The 18389-nt window shown below is 39.0% G+C and overlaps 1 protein-coding gene across 1 annotated transcript; it reads left to right on the forward strand.

Annotated features, from left to right (window-relative positions):
- The first annotated feature begins 8253 nt into the window (after nucleotides 1–8253).
- On the forward strand, nucleotides 8254–17879 carry LOC117301129 (nose resistant to fluoxetine protein 6-like). Its single transcript, XM_033785019.1, has 11 exons — nucleotides 8254–8373; nucleotides 9449–9653; nucleotides 10393–10560; nucleotides 11145–11241; nucleotides 12104–12377; nucleotides 13391–13470; nucleotides 13806–13910; nucleotides 14526–14679; nucleotides 16263–16446; nucleotides 17094–17236; nucleotides 17677–17879. The coding sequence occupies exons 1-11, from the start codon at nucleotides 8254–8256 to the stop codon at nucleotides 17797–17799; spliced, it is 1653 nt and encodes a 550-aa protein (XP_033640910.1). The 3' UTR covers nucleotides 17800–17879.
- The last annotated feature ends 510 nt before the right edge of the window (nucleotides 17880–18389 follow it).

Genomic DNA, 18389 nt, shown 5'->3' on the forward strand with positions numbered 1-18389 from the left:
GTTTACACACAACAAACCCGAGCCATTTCAAAAGAGGTCATCACGCACTGCAGCTTTCAACAAACAAAAGAAGCCAATTTCATAGAGCACAAAAATAAGCCAACAAAACAAAACTATGATTACCAGAAAAAGGTTACCAGCCAATACACCATGTCTCATGTACAATCTGTGACTGGTGTCCTGCTTATTTTAATATTAATGTCCAAGCAATATTTTTCTGTTTAAGCAGCTCTTTGAAATTGGGCCCTGCTTAGAAATTCTGCTGCCACCAATATGCGTTGCAGAAAGCGCCAATGATGGTTTGTTTGGTTTGTGTTGCTATTTGTTTAAATGAGAGATGATCTAGTATTTTTTTATGAAGCCATAATCTAAAAATCAACATGACGAATACCTGACTTATCTCCTGATACCACCTTTATATCAACGCCCGGTGGGTCCAGTGGTAATTTGTTCCCTTATAATAAGGAATGTGGACGCTGTTTTTGGAAAAGATTGTTATACTGATTAGATATTTTTTTCATTCGAATATTTAAATGGTATGTTTGAGTGGGTTTAAAACGAAATGTAAACTGTTATGTAGTTTTGTTCTGTAAATGACTAGAAAAGAGCCGGTTTGGTCTCGACGGTTCGATTGGTATACTCTGCTCGTCTTCAGGAGACTATTAAACAATGTGGTGGTTGTCAAACTAAACTGAAAAGTATCAGCACTAGAAGTATTACGAGTGATAAAGTCATTCAAGAGAGTGGGTCCGGCATGAGAACAATGACTTATCGCCCATTGATGTCCTACTCTAACAAGCGAGTATTAAAAACAGCTACCTGGGCGGAATGTTTTCAACAGAAATGGTATTTGTACTTGTTTATAATGCACTTGTTCACCATTTTAATGTAATTTTGATGTGTGTACATTTCTGAACTTTTCGTAATTATCGAGTAAAAAATCAGGCCCCTACCTAAAGGTTTTTTGAAAAACTAAAAACACTTCTGCCGTTGAGAGCGGGCGTCAAAGGACAATGCCGCTGACGTCATTTGTGGGAGTTTGCTTTGTTATACATCCACCCTGCAACAAAGCGGCTTTATCTACGTATGACGTTTTGAGTGTGATTACGTAACGGGGCTTTTCGCAAATCTCGCAGAAAAGCTCTGGACAAGGGCATACAAAATGATTGTTTTTTTACACAATTGAAACCTATTTATAATCATATGACTCGATTTCCTTATTCATCGAAAACATTTTAAGTGGAATTCAGCAAAGTTCACGACTTGACATTTACGTTCAAGCAGGTATTGAAGAGATCGCACAGGAGTATGGTTTTACCGAAAGTATTATAGGAGCGGAACCATGTACAAAAAAATGTAATCAAATAGAAGGAACAGAAGTTTAGAAGCAATATGTAATTGGAATGGTTGCCAAAAGAGTGGCTTTAGTACTAAACTCTAAACTCATAACTAAGTTCCAACTTTACGAAAACTTTTGAGGACTCACAATTTTTTTTTTCTTTGTCTATTTGTAATACCCGAGGGCATTAGAATTCGGTTCTGATATTTACATGCCACAAACAGATACTGTGACAATCCTTTGTGTCAACTTTAACAATTGTCTCTGTGCATTGTTTCTATGGCATAGTTTTAGAAACAGGTAATGCTTTATTATATATGTACATGATCAATAAAGATCATTACTGATTACATTGGGTTGGAACCTAGTCAGCTATACATGCGTCATCTGTTTCAATATTTCATTTGCAACCGGGAGACAGAGCACTCCGGTATAAAAAGCGGCGTAGGTTTGTAATTTGACACAAAGGTTTCATCTTATGGTGAAATATAAGTGGGCCGGCATACACCGCATTGCAACCATGAAGTTTACAATGGAATGGACAGGCATAATGCTTGTGGTCCTCACTCTAATGCACCCGAAAGCATGTACTGGAGCCAATGATGATGAGTTCGCTGCGAAAATGGAGCTGGTGCAGAGAATGAGAAGCTTCAATGGAATGCCAGTCTTATACAATGCAAAGAGTGCTCAGAAAAGTGACACCCCGATTTGGAGCGTTGATGAAGTGGACGGTATCTTTGACACGTTGCTGGAGCGAGCCGCGGCAATCAAGTCTACAGCACTGGTGGATCTTCTTAAACACTTTCGTAACTTGTGGAAGCCAAGACAAGAAGATTCACTTAGAGACAGTGAATTCAATCTGGAGGAGACGATGCGTGATCTTGAGAAAGAGACTAAGATGTTGGTTGGGATCTGGGCTTTACAGAATGTATCCAAAACATGCCTGAATCACATGGAACGGTATCTGGAGGACTTTTCAAATAGAGCTACATACGCGCGGCAAAGTAAGAACCTGTATTAAACTATTTGTTCTCGTTCATTTATAAAGCTTTTAACATTACGCATCTTTTAAAACTAATATTAACAACGCGTCATTTGTTTAACGAAAGTAAACAAACGCATCATTTGTGCAACGCACGTTAAGGAACCCAGTGCACTTTTATCGAAAACAGAGGAGGTCCGCCCCGGGTGTTCCTGATCTGGTCGGAAGCGCCACAGCACCTTTTCACACCATGACTTAAGGGTTGTAATTCTGAAAAGAGTTCCGACCTGTGTTTTCTTTCAACTTCGCCACAGTTATACGGCCACGGCTTCGGCTTTGGAGGTGGGTTCAGCCTGTAGCTTGGCCCCGCGAGTGTTTCGATATTTTGTGCGTGGCTTGCGTATACGCGCTAAGGGCTTCAGACGAGATATTAAGGAGTCTGAAGCCGAATTCAAAGCCGAAGCCGTGGTTTCGAAAATGGCCATCATCAATTTATAAGTGCCTTAATGAATAGAGAGGTTTGCTCAAAGGCGTTGAAGACACATAATGAATAGATAACTCATTGATAATAGGTCTCCTAAAACAAGTGGGCTTTCAACGAGAGTTGAACATATTAATTTTTGGGTTTTCACCCATATACACCGATGTGTGTAGCACTGTATACTCAGTATTTTCCCGAGTCCTGTGAAAAAAATCACAGGCATTTTACTCTGGTGGGATTCGAACCCACGACCTTTGCAATTCTAGAGTAGTGTCATACCAACTAGACCACCGAGATTGCCCGGTAGCTAGAGGCAGTTTGAATCCTATGTTTTAGCAGCGGGTACTGCAAACGATTTAATAGATGTTAAATTTGCATCAGGGATAAAGAATACTAATTGAACATGTTGAAAGATAGTGTGTCCCTGATGTGATTTGGAAGTTTTATAACAGTTTTGGTCCATATACTGAGAAGGTTCTATCAGCAACACGGGTGGCACATCGACAAATCCAATTCAAATTCAATTGAATTCAAACGCACATTTATTTCTTTACTGCATGAAGTACAAACAATTTTGTTTAAAGGCAGTGGACACTATTGGTAATTACTCAAAATAATTATCAGCATAAAACCTCACTTGGTAAAGAACAATGGGGAGAGGTTGATAGTATAAAACATTGTGAGAAACGGCTCCCTCTGAAGTGACATAGTTTTTGAGAAAGAAGTAATTTTCCACGAATTTGATTTCGAGTCCTCAAGTTTAGAATTTGAGGTCTCGAAATCAAGCATCTAAAAGCACACAACTTCGTGTGACAAGGGTGTTTTTTTCTATCATAGTTATCTCGCAACTCCGACGACCAATCGAGCTCAAATTTTCACAGGTTGCATTTTGCATTATGTTGATATACACCAAGTGAGAAGACTGGTCTTTGACAATAGTGTCCAATGTCTTAAAAGGAGTATATAACCAGCACACAATGCTATTTTACAAAGCAGAGAAAAAATATATAAATATGGGGGCATCATCCAGAACCCGAGGCATGTGGTGAGATGCCTATACATACATGCATAACATAAACAGGGACAAGAACGTACGGACAGACAATATTACACCAAAAAAAAGAAATGATGAAGACAACAATATGATGAGAATAATACAAAGTACACCTTTTTTTTTGCATTTTTTTCTGCCAACAGTGGTGCACGCTTATGGAAGTTTTCCTAGTGCAGCTGACTTAGAGTTCTCGTACACAACTGACACTATCGGAAACATAGAAGAGTGTCAGCTAACGAAGGAATGGAACCCAGAAGCACCATTTGATGCAGCGCACTGTATAGTCACTTATCCAATATTTTCTACCGGTATTGTAAGTATAGGATATGATCTCAAATATATAGATATTACAGTTTTCTAATAGCTGGAGTCCATAGGAAACATACACAAATAATATAACGAGTCTCTTACCTCACGTTAAAACATGGTAAAAATAGTTTTTTTCTCCAGAACGCTACAAGCCAAATTAATTTCTGAAAAACGCGGGGTCAAACAAACCCGCGCGACAAAGGAATCGTGACGTCAGTGGCGGCTATTTGATGTGCAAAACCAGTTTGGCAAAGCTGGAGAACTGTGTTCAAATTCAATTAGGGGAATATCGTCACTGGCGTCAAGAGGTCATTATAATAGGTGAGCCGTTTTTGACTCTCGGCTGAAAAAAACCGCGCGGCCGGGGGCATTTTTGACTCGAGATATTTATTACTAATTAATGCAAATTTTGAGAGCACAATGGTTAATAACCGGTATCTACGATGTCTATTTGGCCATACAAAGGTAATAGTTGAAATATTGAGATCATCCTTTATTGGCTCTTTAAAGACACTGGGCACTATTTGTAATTGTTAAAGACCAGTCTTCTCACTTGGTGTATCTCAACATAGGCATATGCATAAAATAACAAACCTAGGAAAGTTTGAGCTCAACTGGTCGTCGAAGTTGCGAGATAATAATGAAAGAAAAAAAAACACCCTTGTCACACGAAGTTGTATGCTTTTAGATGCTTGATTTCGGGACCTCAAAATCAAATTCTGAGGTCTCGAAATCAAATTCGTGGAAAATTACTTCTTTCTCGAGAACTACGTTACTTCAGAGGGAGTCGTTTCTCACAATGTTTTATACTATCAACAGCTCCCCATTACTGGTCACCAAGAAAGGTTTTATGCTAATAATTATTTTGAGAAATTATCAATATTGTCCACTGCTTTTAAAGATTAAGTTTTCATCAAATACAAGAATTCCTACTTACTGTAAATGAAGATGTACCATATATTATGATTTACCTGTAGAATTTTCAGCCTCGTAAATTAATGTCAAGTTTTTGAGAGAAAAAAAACACCGAGCAATGTTTTCAGGAGAGACGCGTAGAATCCGTTGTGACGCTAAAATATTTTTTTTCTCACGGAGATGAAAAATATATTCCTGAAAGTGGTTTACTAATTTCGTTAGTGATTTGTGTCTTACAAAAAGTTCCCAAACATTTAATGTCAAATTAACAGTGTCTTCGATATATCAATAACAAATTGTAAATGTTTTGTTGATATTTAGTTTGTATTTTGTCATTATTTTAGTATGTGAAAACTGGACTTTGTGTACCCGCCTCATGTAGTAATACCGATCTGTATCTGATGACCGAAGGAATCCCACGTGAGTATTAACTCCTTATGTTCACCCATAGGAGACTAATGGAACGCTTGGTGGCAGCAGACTTTAATACCAGGTAAACTTTCATTATTAACGTAGTTTTGTTCTACATTACCAAGAACAATACATTTACCTGGTGAGTCTGCTGTCAACTAGCAACCCAAAATATCCCCCATTGTTGAACAGTCTAGTGTATGTATATTTTCCTAAAAATCATTTCATTCATTCATTGTAATACTTTTTTTCCTATTACAAAATACGAAAATATAGAAATGCAAGACAATGCATTTTTGGTTATTCATAATGGTCTCACACGGAAGATTTAATTTCCAGACCTTCAGAAGTGATAAGTTAATGACCAAAACTCAAAGTTTCGTCGAGCCTCACACGTTCTACCGCGGATCAAAATGAAACTGGCTGTTTGTAAAGTCTGTCGCGAGGAAAGCTAACTCACCAAGTCGGTGCTTATATCCGGGATCCTATGTACCGAGACTATTTCTACCCCCCCCCCCCCGCCATCTCGAGTGGATGCCAGTCCAGGTTTAATATACGCCCAAGTTCTCGCTCGTCTCCATTTGTACTCATGGGTGGAGAGAAGCAAGTATTGCTCAATGACACAAAGTTGTCATCAGTTTACAAGCAACCATTAGCCCTGTTGATGTAAGGAAGACCCTATATAGTAGAGCGCTGTTTGGTTTGGGTAAATTACCCAAACCCACTAATGTCATATTTTATCGTGTCCACAATGGCTTTTTGACATAGTAAAAACACAACTTTCTAAAACAAACTTACCCTTCTTTCTGACTTGCATCGTGTAAAGGCAGGCGAGGCAGTAGTTTTACACGGAGATACCTCGATTATTAGGTGCCATTTTCTGTAGAGTAACAAAGTGCGATATGCTAAGTAATTACAATGTGTATTTTCTTTAATTTTTTTTTTTTTCATTTTTTTTTTCAAAGATGATAATTCACATCAAGCGAACTTGGCAAACTCCCACAAGGTGATATAAACGCCCAGCCGACAGCAGCGAATCTTGGTCATACAAACATTTTTTTTTACGTCTATGAAATGAATTGCACACAAGAATATGCAATTCACTTACTTGTCCTAGTTTAACTGTATTATTTTTACAGCTGCATGGGCAGAGCGTGACCCTTTTGTAAAGGGAAGTTCAAGTGTGTACACAACTTTGTTTTCTTCTTTTCTTTACGTGCCCAAATTGACCGCGTTGACTGCATGTTTAACCATGACAGTAACGAATAGTTTTAATATTGGATAGTAGAGATTCACATAGGTTTGTACAACGAATATCAACGTTGCCTTTTCGATATGGGATATTCGCAATTGTACAACCCTACGTGAACGTCCACTATCCAATATCATAATATCTACAATGTCACTCACTGTTTTGCCCAAATTTGACACTGCCTCATACCCTGCTGTTGCACTTTTGCGGAGTTTTAATAACGAATTTGGTGTTAAAAACAACTGCTGATTTATTGATAACGTTTTCGTTCCAGTTCTCGGCCCGGAATTGATGTATGACTGTACGGTGCCGTACCCATGGAATGCTGGTGCTATCGCAACTTTGTTAGTTTCAACATCTCTTCAGTTTGTATTACCCGGGGGGTTGGGCAACAGATCCTGATGTTCCAATCATTTTCATTTAGTCATAACTGTCATTCATCTTTTAAACTTTGTATTAAGACCAACGATTTCTCTGTGGTACCGTTTAACCCCCCCCCCTTTTTTACGTTGTTTCTTTGAATTGGTGTGTTTTTATGTGAGCGAAAAAGGCCAAAGGAATTTCCCATGCAGGGAAGTTTAATTGAATTGTATTGTATTATTGTATTTTATTGTACTGTATTTTATGTTATTGTATTGTTTTGCATTGCATTGTATTTTATTGTAGTATTGTAGCGCATTGTAGCGCATTGTTTTGTATTGTATTGTATTGTATTGTATTGTATTGTATTGTATTGTAGTGTATTGTATTGTATTGTATTGACTCGTATTGTATTGTTTGTATTGTATTGTATTGTATTGTATTGTTTACTTTGAAAGTTGATTTTGTTGTAATATTTATTAATGCAGGTGCATCTGCTGTAGTTTCCTGTTAATAGTTATAATCGGCACTCTGTACCACGTTACTGCCCACAAAAACATCCAGTATACCATGTCGTTAACCATGGAAATAATCCAGGAGGCAGTGCAGAAACAACACGTTGAGGCGAGTATATTAGAGGGAGAAGACAGGGCACCAGTCACCTCGGCACCTTGCCAACTCGTCACCATCATAAACTCGGCACCTTGCAAACTATGCATCCATAAACTCGGCACCTCGACAATCTTGGTGCCGATTGGGTGCCAAGTTTATGAGGTGCCGAGATTGCAGGATGCCGAGTTTGCAACGTGCTGAAATAAACACACAATGATTTGCATTTATTTTCAAGCACGCCAGCCAAGGCAATTATTGCACACTAAACACATAGCATTAAACCAAATCGTATCTATTCTAATCTACACATCTTCATAAATTACAAAGCTTATAGTAATTGAGTATCTCACCCTTTGGACATGGTGAGACTATTATTCCATATTGAATCCTTTTGGCCTATGTCGACTGCTGTGGCACTCAAACCCAATCTTCTTTACCATTTTTGACGTACGAAATACCTCAAGCCCGCCTGACCACAAGGCCTTTTGTTACGCCGCTGTAGTGTTGTCTATGTTCACAACCCGTACCCAAGTTTACTATGGGTGTGTTCGATTCGAACGTACCGGGGGCAGAGTGGGATCGACCCACGGAAGCTAATCGAACGCACCCTATGGTTGAAAAGAGAACGATCGGACTTGTGCAAAAACAGTACAGCTTTGTAAGGCTACTATTATGCAATACCTTCTCAGGTGGATAAAGTTCGTAAAAGGCTCGCCTCTCACCAATGTTGCCCTGGTTCGATTCCCGAGGCTAGACTTGATGACAAGTCGTTGGTCTACCAGCTATTACAAGCGACATGCATGTTCAGAACACACACACTACCACTCATTTTGTGACAATTTACAGTCACAGTGCTGATTATACAATATTGCGCAACGGTCGTATCTATAGAGTGACTCAAACACATTTGAAATTTGAGGATGTGTGCACGTCCCCGCAGCTGGGGGCGATATAAACAAGATCGCCCCCAACAATCAACGACTTGAATTCAAGACTAATATGCGGAAGGAGTTGTGCATTTGGTTTTTGTCTTTTGCCTCATGAATTTTTACTTAAAGGTTTCCGGTTTTGTTCTCCCTCCTGAAAAATCAAACAGTTTCGATTTCTGTAGCATCTAAAAGCACATAACTTGGGCGACAAAGGTGTTTTCCATCTATTATTCTCTCGCAACTTCGACGACCAATTGAGGTCAAATATTTACGATTTTTTTAATTTATGCATATGTAAAGGTATCCATGCCTTAAAGTTCTATCCCCAGACAAGCCTGATCTACATGGCATATTACCCATTCCCTAAGGGCTTGTAATATTTAGTGTTCCTCTTTAAAGGCAGTGGACACTTTTGTAGTTACCCAAAACAATTATTAGCATAAAATCTAGTTTGGTATCAAGTAATGGGGAGAGGATGAAAGTATAAAACATTGTGAGAAACGGCTCCCTCTGAAGTTATGTAGTTTTCGAGAAAGAGGTAATTTTCCAAGAATTGGATTTCGAGACCTCAGATTTAGATTTGAGGTCTCGAAATCAACATCTGAAAGCACACAACTTCGTGTGTCAATGGGTTTTCATTCTTTCATTATTATCTCGCAACTTCGACGACAGATTGAGCTCAACTTTTCACAAGTTTATTATTGAGATACACCGAGTGAGAAGACTGGTCTTTGACAATTAGCAATAGTGTCCAGTGTCTTTAATTATCCTCTTATTTTGTTTACTTTGCATGTCATATTACAGAACGTTTATGAGTCCGCTCTGACCACTGATGACGCTGAGGAGGTTGAAGGAGTCGATATGGTGAAAAGCAAGGATCAGTCTGAACCAGAACTTCATAATGGAAAGGGCGCCACCAATGGACATGCTATGCACGTTGAGATGGTTGAAAGCAAAGAACACTTCATGGTTGATACAGATGCAGCCATAAAAAGGTTGAAGAAATTAGGTAAAATGCGTGTTAGTACATCATAAAGAGAGAGAGAGAGAGAGAGAGATTAAAAGGATACGTGATGAACATTGAAAATTATATTACAAGGGCTCGGCAACAGACAGATAAAATTAAGAAATTGTTAAAGAGGCTTTCCTCCTGCCAATTGAGTAATATAGGCCAGAAAGCAAGAAGTAACACATTTCATTGACCAAAGTATGTTTTTAAGGCACTATACAAAATTAATTTATCAACATAATTGTTGGCATAAAAACAATGGTAATGGAGAGCTGTTGATTGGGTCAAACATTGTGAACAAAACGGTTCCCGGAGACAGAGGTAATTTCTCATTCCAACATTACACAACTTCAGGCCCAAAGCCTCTTATTTAAGGTATCTTGTATCTAGTGCAACAAGGGTGTTTGTTTTCTTTTGTTATTCTCTTGCAACTGCGATGACAAATCGAGTCAAAATTTTCACAGCTGCTTTGTTATTGTGTTGTAGGTACAGCAAGTGAGAAGTGAGAATAACAGTCTTTGACAATAAAATTACCAAACATATCCAGCCGTGGATTTCACAAAAAGTTAAAAAGTAGGCTTAGCTCGAGTTAGGACGAGTTACTCGTGCTAACTTAGGACGTGCCATACGTTTTTAATATCTCCTAGGACTAGTAGGACTAGTCCTAACTCTTTGTGATTATAGACCCCAGTGCCTTTAACGTGCTCAAAACGAACACCAGTCATACTTTTTCTTTCAGGGTTTATCGACACACTCCTGATGGGTTTCTCGTCCATCAACAACGGCTCTAAGATCTTGGATACTAAACAGACTGCGGGAAGTCTAGCTTGTCTGAATGGTATTCGCGTCTTCAGTATGTTCTGGATTATTCTAGGACACTCCATCGAGTTTCAATATGGATTAATAGGTAAGTCATCCTTTAAAGGCAGTGGACACTATTGGTAAATACTCAAAAACATAGCCAACAAACTGACTTGGTTACAAGGAATGGAGGGCTGTTGATAATATAAAATATTGTGAGAAACGGCTCTCTCTGAAGTAACGTAGTTTTCGAGAAAGAAGTAATTTTCCACGAATTTGATTTCGAGACCTCAAAATTAGCATTTGAGGTCTCGAAATCAAGCACCTGAAAGCACACGACTTCGTGTAACAAGAGTGTTTTTTTTTCTTTCATTAATATCTCGCAATTTCGACAACCAAGTGAGCTCAAACTTTCACAGGTGGGTTATTGTATGCATATGTTGAGATACACCATGTGAGAAGACTGGTCTGTGACAATCACCATCAGTGTCCAGTGTAATTCAATGGCACATTGTTTCAAATAACAAATACGGGCTTCTTATAAATAGCGCGCGACTGGCGCTGTAATATACACTATTTTGTGCAAGATGTGAAGCTGCGTTTGAATTAAGGAGCCGTTTTTCTGAAATGTGGAAATAATATTTATAATAAACTAAAACACGGTTGTTTCGATATACCTCTTTACCACAGATGACGTAAGGTACACAGTCGATGTGATAGTGCCATCGTTTGCGTTTTCATTCATAATCAATTCTACGGTCTCTGTTGACAGTTTCTTCATGCTAAGGTATTTATTTCGTATTTTCTTTTATGAATTTTTGAGGAATTAGTAAAACAACTCCACGAAAAACATTTTCGTCGCGGTGTGAGCCAAAATTTGTTACAGCGGAATTACCCGAATCCCCCCAAAACATCTTCATGCACAGTAAGTTGGGATTCATAACTTGCGCTACACTTCGTATCTTAATGTTTGTCTGTAGTTTTAAAAACAGTATATATTATAATTGTCTTATGCTCTGTAATTTTAAACGCAATTCAGCCTCTGGATGCCAAGTTTGAATATATATATATTTCTTTTAATAAACAAATCATAGTAATAATAATCTGTATTAATTCATTCCTAGAAGTAGGGGTGACTGCGCATTTTCTGTTGCGGCCCTGGTGATATGGAACAGTCTTCCCAATACATCATCAAACGATCACCCACAATACAAATTTTATAAGTCGTCACTCAAATCTCACCTGTTTACGAGAGCTTAGTGTAACGGCACCATGAGCAATGATCGATTGACAGTGGGCCAGTCAAATTGTTACGACTGATTGAATGAACGATTGATTCAAAACAAGCACTCTATTCATTCACAAACTATACAGAGTTTACATAAACATAGTAATGTAAAAAGTTATGTAAATTTACCCGTTACAAATAACAGGTCGGTAGCTGGGATTGAAAAAGAAAACATCAGAATTACCACTTAAGCAAATAAGGATGAGGAAACATGATCCAAATTCTTGATGACAAGGGGAACATTGTTCTGGAGCTGGTAGTAGTGGTACTCTAAATTGATTGATCGATTGGTTGATCAATTGATTGATTGATTGATTGATTGATTGATTGATACAAAACACCCTTTTTATTGCATCAACAGTGGACTGCTTCTGACTTACCTAACACTGAAACACATGAAGAAAGTTAATGGAAAGGTGAACTGGTTCATCTTCTACTTCCATCGGCTGTGGCGAATCACCCCCACGTACATGATAGCATTGGCCATATGTGCTACTCTGGCCATACATATGGGTGAGGGAGCGACCAAAGTGTCCTTCTTTGAGAGAGAGGCGGATCTTTGCAGGGAGCAATGGTGGACAAATCTGCTGTACATCAACAACCTGTACCCATTCCCCGGTAATTTAGGTGCCCAGGTAAGAAACAATGGCCGTGGAAACAATACTGTGGACGATCAGGGACTAATTTGATTTTGTTTAAAAACACGGGCTGAATGCCACTTAAGGACGTTGGCTAAAATCCATTTTTTTTCCAGGGGCCGTTGCCAGCTACTTCTGGGGTTTAAACAGGGTTCTCATGTGGGCTTAAACATGGTTACCCCTCCCCGCCTTTACAGTCAATGTGGATGTAGGCTTGGTTATCATCCATCAGAAGCCCGGCTGGTAGAGCAGAAAGCACTACCTCCACAACTTTATGAAGTAACCATCGTTAAGTGTCTTGCTTACTGGTTATAAGTGTCACGACCGGGACTCGAACCCTGCTGATCAAACACATAGCTTGAATCCGGTAGACCATGACATGCCAATTGATAAAGCATGTATAAGCAAACAGGCACAGTAGTATTGCTAAACAAGTTGCCAGCCAAAACTACAATTAGTTTTAACGAGATGGAAATTTGCATCGGGGATGAGGCACTGCTCTGGAACTTTTTGTTTGACTATCAACAGCTCTTCATATATAATTAAAGGTTTTATGCAAGTCATATTTTACCAAAAGTGTCCAGTGCCTTAAATGCAGTGCACACTATTGGAAATTGTCAAAGACTAGTCTTCACAGTTGGTGTATCTCAACATATGCATAAAATAACTAACCTGTGAAAATTTGAGCTCAATCGGTCATCGAAGTTGCGAGATATTAATGAAAGAAAAAACACCCTTGTCACACGAAGTTGTGTGCGTTTAGATGGTTGATTTCAAGACCTCAAGTTCTAAATCTGAGGTCTCGAAATCAAACTCGTGGAAAATAACTTCTTTCTCGGAAACTACGTCACTTCAGAGGGAGCCGTTTCTCACAATGTTTTATACCATCAACCTCTCCCCATTACTCGTCACCAAGAAAGGTTTTATGCTAATAATTATTTTGAGTAATTACCAATAGTGTCCACTGCCTTTTTTGGTAACACTTACTTATTTTTTATTTTTGATAACAGTGTATTGGCTGGTCCTGGTACTTGGCTAATGACATGCAGTTCTTCATCATTAGTCCACCAATATTGTATATGTTGTATAAGTAAGTATACAGTGGCAGTTCCTACGATAATAAAACGCTAACCCCACTCCCACATGTACCATCCAGCACCCCATCGTTTCAAGTTCATGCCAAACTCCTCTCAGGCGTAACTTCTCGCAGAAAATTATCATATTGTTTCCTTTTTCCTTTTAGATAAAGCAGGAAAGTATGCTGGTTTATTATGTGCTTCACTGGGGTTTTGTTTTGTTTTTAAATGATAAATCGCTGTCAACTTTTGTTTTGATCAACCCCGTGAGGGTATCCGTAGGTATGTTAATCTATTAAACAAAACCAAGGAACTCAAGAGAACATTAATTTTTTCCTTTTTTTTTCAGGAAGCCTAAGATTGGATTGGCAGTGATTGTAACTTTGTGCCTGGGATCCTTTGGCATAACGGCTTATATTGCTACGTACTATGGGGTGTCCGTATGGCTTCACCCGTAAGTATAAGAAGCGTTCGTACCGCTTCATTTAATACAAGCTCGTAAAAACCGGCTAGTGAGTAAAGCTGTTTTCATAAAAACAAAAAATTCAAAATCGAACCCTCAAATTTCAAAGTCTTCCATTATCCAGACCGTGTGAGCTTTGCTTACATTAAGTGTGAACTTGTGCATTCCTTGGGTTTCCTGGCAGGCAAGATACTGCATTGGTCGTTATGGGGAAGTTTACATTTTGTTTCATTATTTCCACATCAATCCAAGTGTTATGAAAGTTAAAGCTGGACAAGTTTTGAGATGTGCCCCGTCATATCAAGAGTTGAAAAGAATTAGACAGTGTCATCTCCATAAAATATACGATTTAAGGTTTTCTTCCGTTGAGCTGTGTACATATCGTGCCTGCGGAGAGTCCAGGCTGTGTGGTTCCTTTTGTAAACGTGTGATGTCACAGGTCCCATCGTCATACTACGGACAAACAATTGTATTCGGATAATCCCTGCCCAGAAAACGGGTCTGGTCCCAAGAAAGAAAAAAACAAAACTTTTCCCGGTAGATTCGGGCACATTATGGGTGTTGTGCCAAGCATTGAAACTGTGTTTTATTTATCCCAATCTTTAGAGCCTACAACAACAACACCCTGGTTGTGTATGGAGATGTTGGAGCTGATATTATATACGGAAAACCATATTGTCGTATACCAGCTTACTTGGTAGGCATGGTCGCCGGCTATATAATCTACAAACAGAATGGGAAACCAGTTAGGATAAGCAAGGTACGTAAGGTATCGTAAAGGTAAGCAAGGTTTGTTTGTATGCAAATCGACAGACACACAAGGCCTGAAAGGGCAACTTCAAGATGTTGGCCTATAATCTGTTTTCTTTTTTTCACGGGCAGTTGCCACCTACTAATGGGGCTGAAACAGGATTACCCCATTTACAGTTCATTTATGTACACTCTTAAAACTAAAGAGTTGAATTCAACACTTGCATGAGTTCGGTGAGTGACTACACTTTGAAATCCAGCATTTTATTTTAAAGTATTCGGTCAACAGTTTAAGTACCAGTTAAACGTTGAAAAAGCTGATTAAACAATTTAAATGATTTTTTTTTTGAGAAATGTTGAAATAACACTTCAATTGTTGAATTACCCTTTTTGCGTTGGCGTTGGACAAAAAAAAATTAAAATGCTAGATATAACAAACAAAACTTTCAAAGTGTAGCCACTCACCGAATTCATGCAAGTGTTGGGTTGAACTCTTTAGTTTTTAGAGTGTACATATGAACTGTATATGGGGTAATCCTGTTTCAGCCCCATTAGTAGGTGGCAACTGCCCGTGAAAAAAAAACAGATTGTAGGCCAACATGATTGTAGGCTTGAGTATCATCCATCAAAAGGCTGGCAGGTAGAGCTGAAAGCACTACCTCCCCAACTTTACGAAGCAATCATGTTTAAGTGTCCTAGGGTGGATTTCACAAAGAGTTTAGGACTAGTCCTTATCTCGAGTTATGACCAGTTACTTGTCCTAACTTAGGACTATCCATGCAGTTTGCATATCTCCTAGGACTAGTCCTAAGTTAGGACTAGTCCTAACTCTTTGTGAAATCGACCCCTGCTTAAGGACACAAATGTCACGACCGGGACATGAACCCACACTCTGCTGATCAAACACAAGAGCTTGAATCGAGTGCTCTTAACCGATAGGCCATGACACGCCACAAAATCAACACAAAGTTTGGCATACGGTGAAAACTCTGTATAGTCATCAAAGCGACATTGATTTAGAAATATTTTTTTCCCGCCCGCTTCATGTTAAACTCGGCAAAATGAAGAACCAGTGAAATGAAAGTGTCGTATTAATGTCGTAGGCAAGGAGAAGTAAACATTGTTAGATGTTTATTTATTTTCCAGTGGAAATTGAATTTCTTTAATTCGAAGAAAAAAACACGTGGACAATAAATGAAATATATTTTATATATCTTATAGACAATTGTAATATAGATTTGTTTCCGTCTTTTGTAGCACTTTACTTTCTAGTTTAACAAAAAATGTCATGCAATTATATTTTGCTCGATATAGCAAGCTGCGAAAACAGTAGTTTACGTCAAATTTCGCATCGCATTCGCATTTCAGGGAGTATGAACCGGGCTTAAGTTGACACTGTACTCAGCTATGGATGCCGAATCCAAAATGGATAAAATAACGCCTTTAAAGATTTGTTATGATTTGTAATGGTTACGTCTGTTTATGTGTGCTGTATTGTCATTTAGCCTTCGAAAAAGACTCTGCATTGGTCAAACCGTCGGGCCATTAACTACCTTTTTGGATTTCTAATGGTGTCCTTTCTGTGTTATACAGCTCCTCAATGGGATTTTATGGATACTGGCCATTGGTGTAGCACTGAGCGTGTTATATGGCCCGTACAGACAACCTGGGAACGAGCTTCCACAATACGCCTCAGTCCTTTATAATGTCTTCGCCCGGTTTGCCTTTGCATCCTTTGTTGCATGGGTAGCGATTGCGTGTATCTTCGGATATGGAGGTTAGTGTACTGTACAGACGTTACGAGTGTGTCTTCGGATATGGAGGTTAGTGTACTGTACAGACGTTACGAGTGCAGCTGCTGCGGAAAGCACCACATGAAGCCATGGCTCACTCGTTACCTGTAATCTATTAAAAAAAAAAAACACAAAGGCGGGGTCACTTCTACGCTTAATATGTCTTCTTTTGCATACTTGTACAATGGCTGTTAGCAGTGCCCTGGTTAAAGCAACTTGCACCCCACAAGGGCACTCTTTAGAAGGGGATTTGGTAGATCAACAACAGCAGAACCCCACAACGGATTCGTGTGAGGTTTTGTGTCCGCACCCTCGCTTGTCGACGCCCGTAACCGTGGACTAACTATTGAGCCCTCTTTTGTTTACACTAACTTTTTTTAACTAACCGCTCCCATTGTTTTTGTTAACGTTTTCCACTGTAGACCTTTCCCGAATTGTGGACTCCGTTGTCCTTTTTTTGTTATAGGTCCCCGGTTTGAATGTGTATACCTACTCAAATGGCTTTATACTTGCCCTCTCATCACCTACAATATGTTTGTACTTTTACGTCGTTGCTCACTAAGGTTATTAATCTCAAAAAATTAAATATTGATGTTATAGAATTGATTTTAGTTTTGTTCCTCTTTGACAGGACCGGTGAATACTCTTCTGAGCTGGGGGCTTTGGGCTCCTCTTAGCCGTATAACCTTTGCTGCCTACCTTCTCCATCCGATGTTAATTTTTGTCATCTATCTGACAGCACACACTCTTTATCACGTCACCTACATGCAATGGGTAAGTACTATGCCGTTGTTGATTTTGTTCGTACCCTTTGCTCGGCCCCAGCGGCCAGGTCTGTCCAGGACCGCTGGGATGGGCTACAACTTGGTCAGATTATTGCCCAGGTAGTACGTCATGCGTGCTGTGTATTTCTATGGTGCTGTGTGATGAGTTTTGTGCATGATGGGGCTGAGCATTTTCTGGATAGACCAATGAGCGTGAACTGTTGAAGGAATAAACGTATGAAGAAAAAAGGCAAGAATACCTCTATAATCACATACTAAAGTGTGTGACTTGGAATCTAACCCATGTTTAGACATGACAATCTGGAACGGGCAGACGTTTCAAAGAAACTGCCTAAAAAGAAAAGCGTTCGGTTGAGAGTAAGCCTACAGATGTTGTGACTGAACAGGTTTGAATGTTGTTGTTTTTTCTTCTCACAATTCTCTTTTCAGGCCCTGACCTTCATTTCTAATACTGTGGTGTCATACTTTGCTGCCTTCCTGCTCTCGCTGTTTGTGGAGGGACCGGTCATGAGCATCGAGAAAGTGTTGCTCGGTGGTTTAAAGAAACAATGAGAAAGCAAAATAATGAGTGATTCTTCTAGCTGAAAAATTACCCGAAAAACATTGTTTGACTCTTTCTCTTCATATTGCTATAATTTGTTTTTACCTTACTATCATTTCCAATAATTTATGACAACAGGCATTGCAGGCATTGTTTTTTCATTATTGGTTCCAAATTTGACATGTGAAAGTTCTGAGTGTGCACAACATAACAAGGACAATGGATTTACCTAGGAATTGGGTCTGCTGCCACCAAGCGTCCTTAATCGTATGCAAATCTATTTGCTCCGCACCGTTTGTGGAGGGACGTGGTATCGAGATAGCTTGTTCGGTGGTGTAAAGAATCATGTAAAGTTTGTCATATTGATTACTAGTATTTTTTTCCAACACACAAAGAATAAGTGATATCAGTTACATTATGTTATACTAATCACGAAAGTTAAAGACACAAGGATAAATGTGTGAGGATTGCGGTCTCCACAAGCATCAACTTGTCGAGTAGAGACCCGATTAATACAATAACAAAACAAAAGAACAATACAACAATATAAGTACAATATTAAAACTAAATTACAACTTGGATATTAGTATAGCTAGTTTAA

This window comes from Asterias rubens, chromosome 16 (assembly GCF_902459465.1).
Source record: "Asterias rubens chromosome 16, eAstRub1.3, whole genome shotgun sequence".
NCBI classification, from domain to species: domain Eukaryota; kingdom Metazoa; phylum Echinodermata; class Asteroidea; order Forcipulatida; family Asteriidae; genus Asterias; species Asterias rubens.

Bases quoted from the DNA above. Each gene is read 5' to 3' on its own strand.
- LOC117301129 (XM_033785019.1), top strand. From the start codon at position 8,254: ATGGGTGTGTTCGATTCGAACGTACCGGGGGCAGAGTGGGATCGACCC. The intron at 8,374-9,448 runs GTAAGGCTACTA...GTCATATTACAG, and splicing joins TGCAAAAACAGTACAGCTTT to AACGTTTATGAGTCCGCTCT. The intron at 10,561-11,144 runs GTAAGTCATCCT...TCTTTACCACAG, and splicing joins GTTTCAATATGGATTAATAG to ATGACGTAAGGTACACAGTC.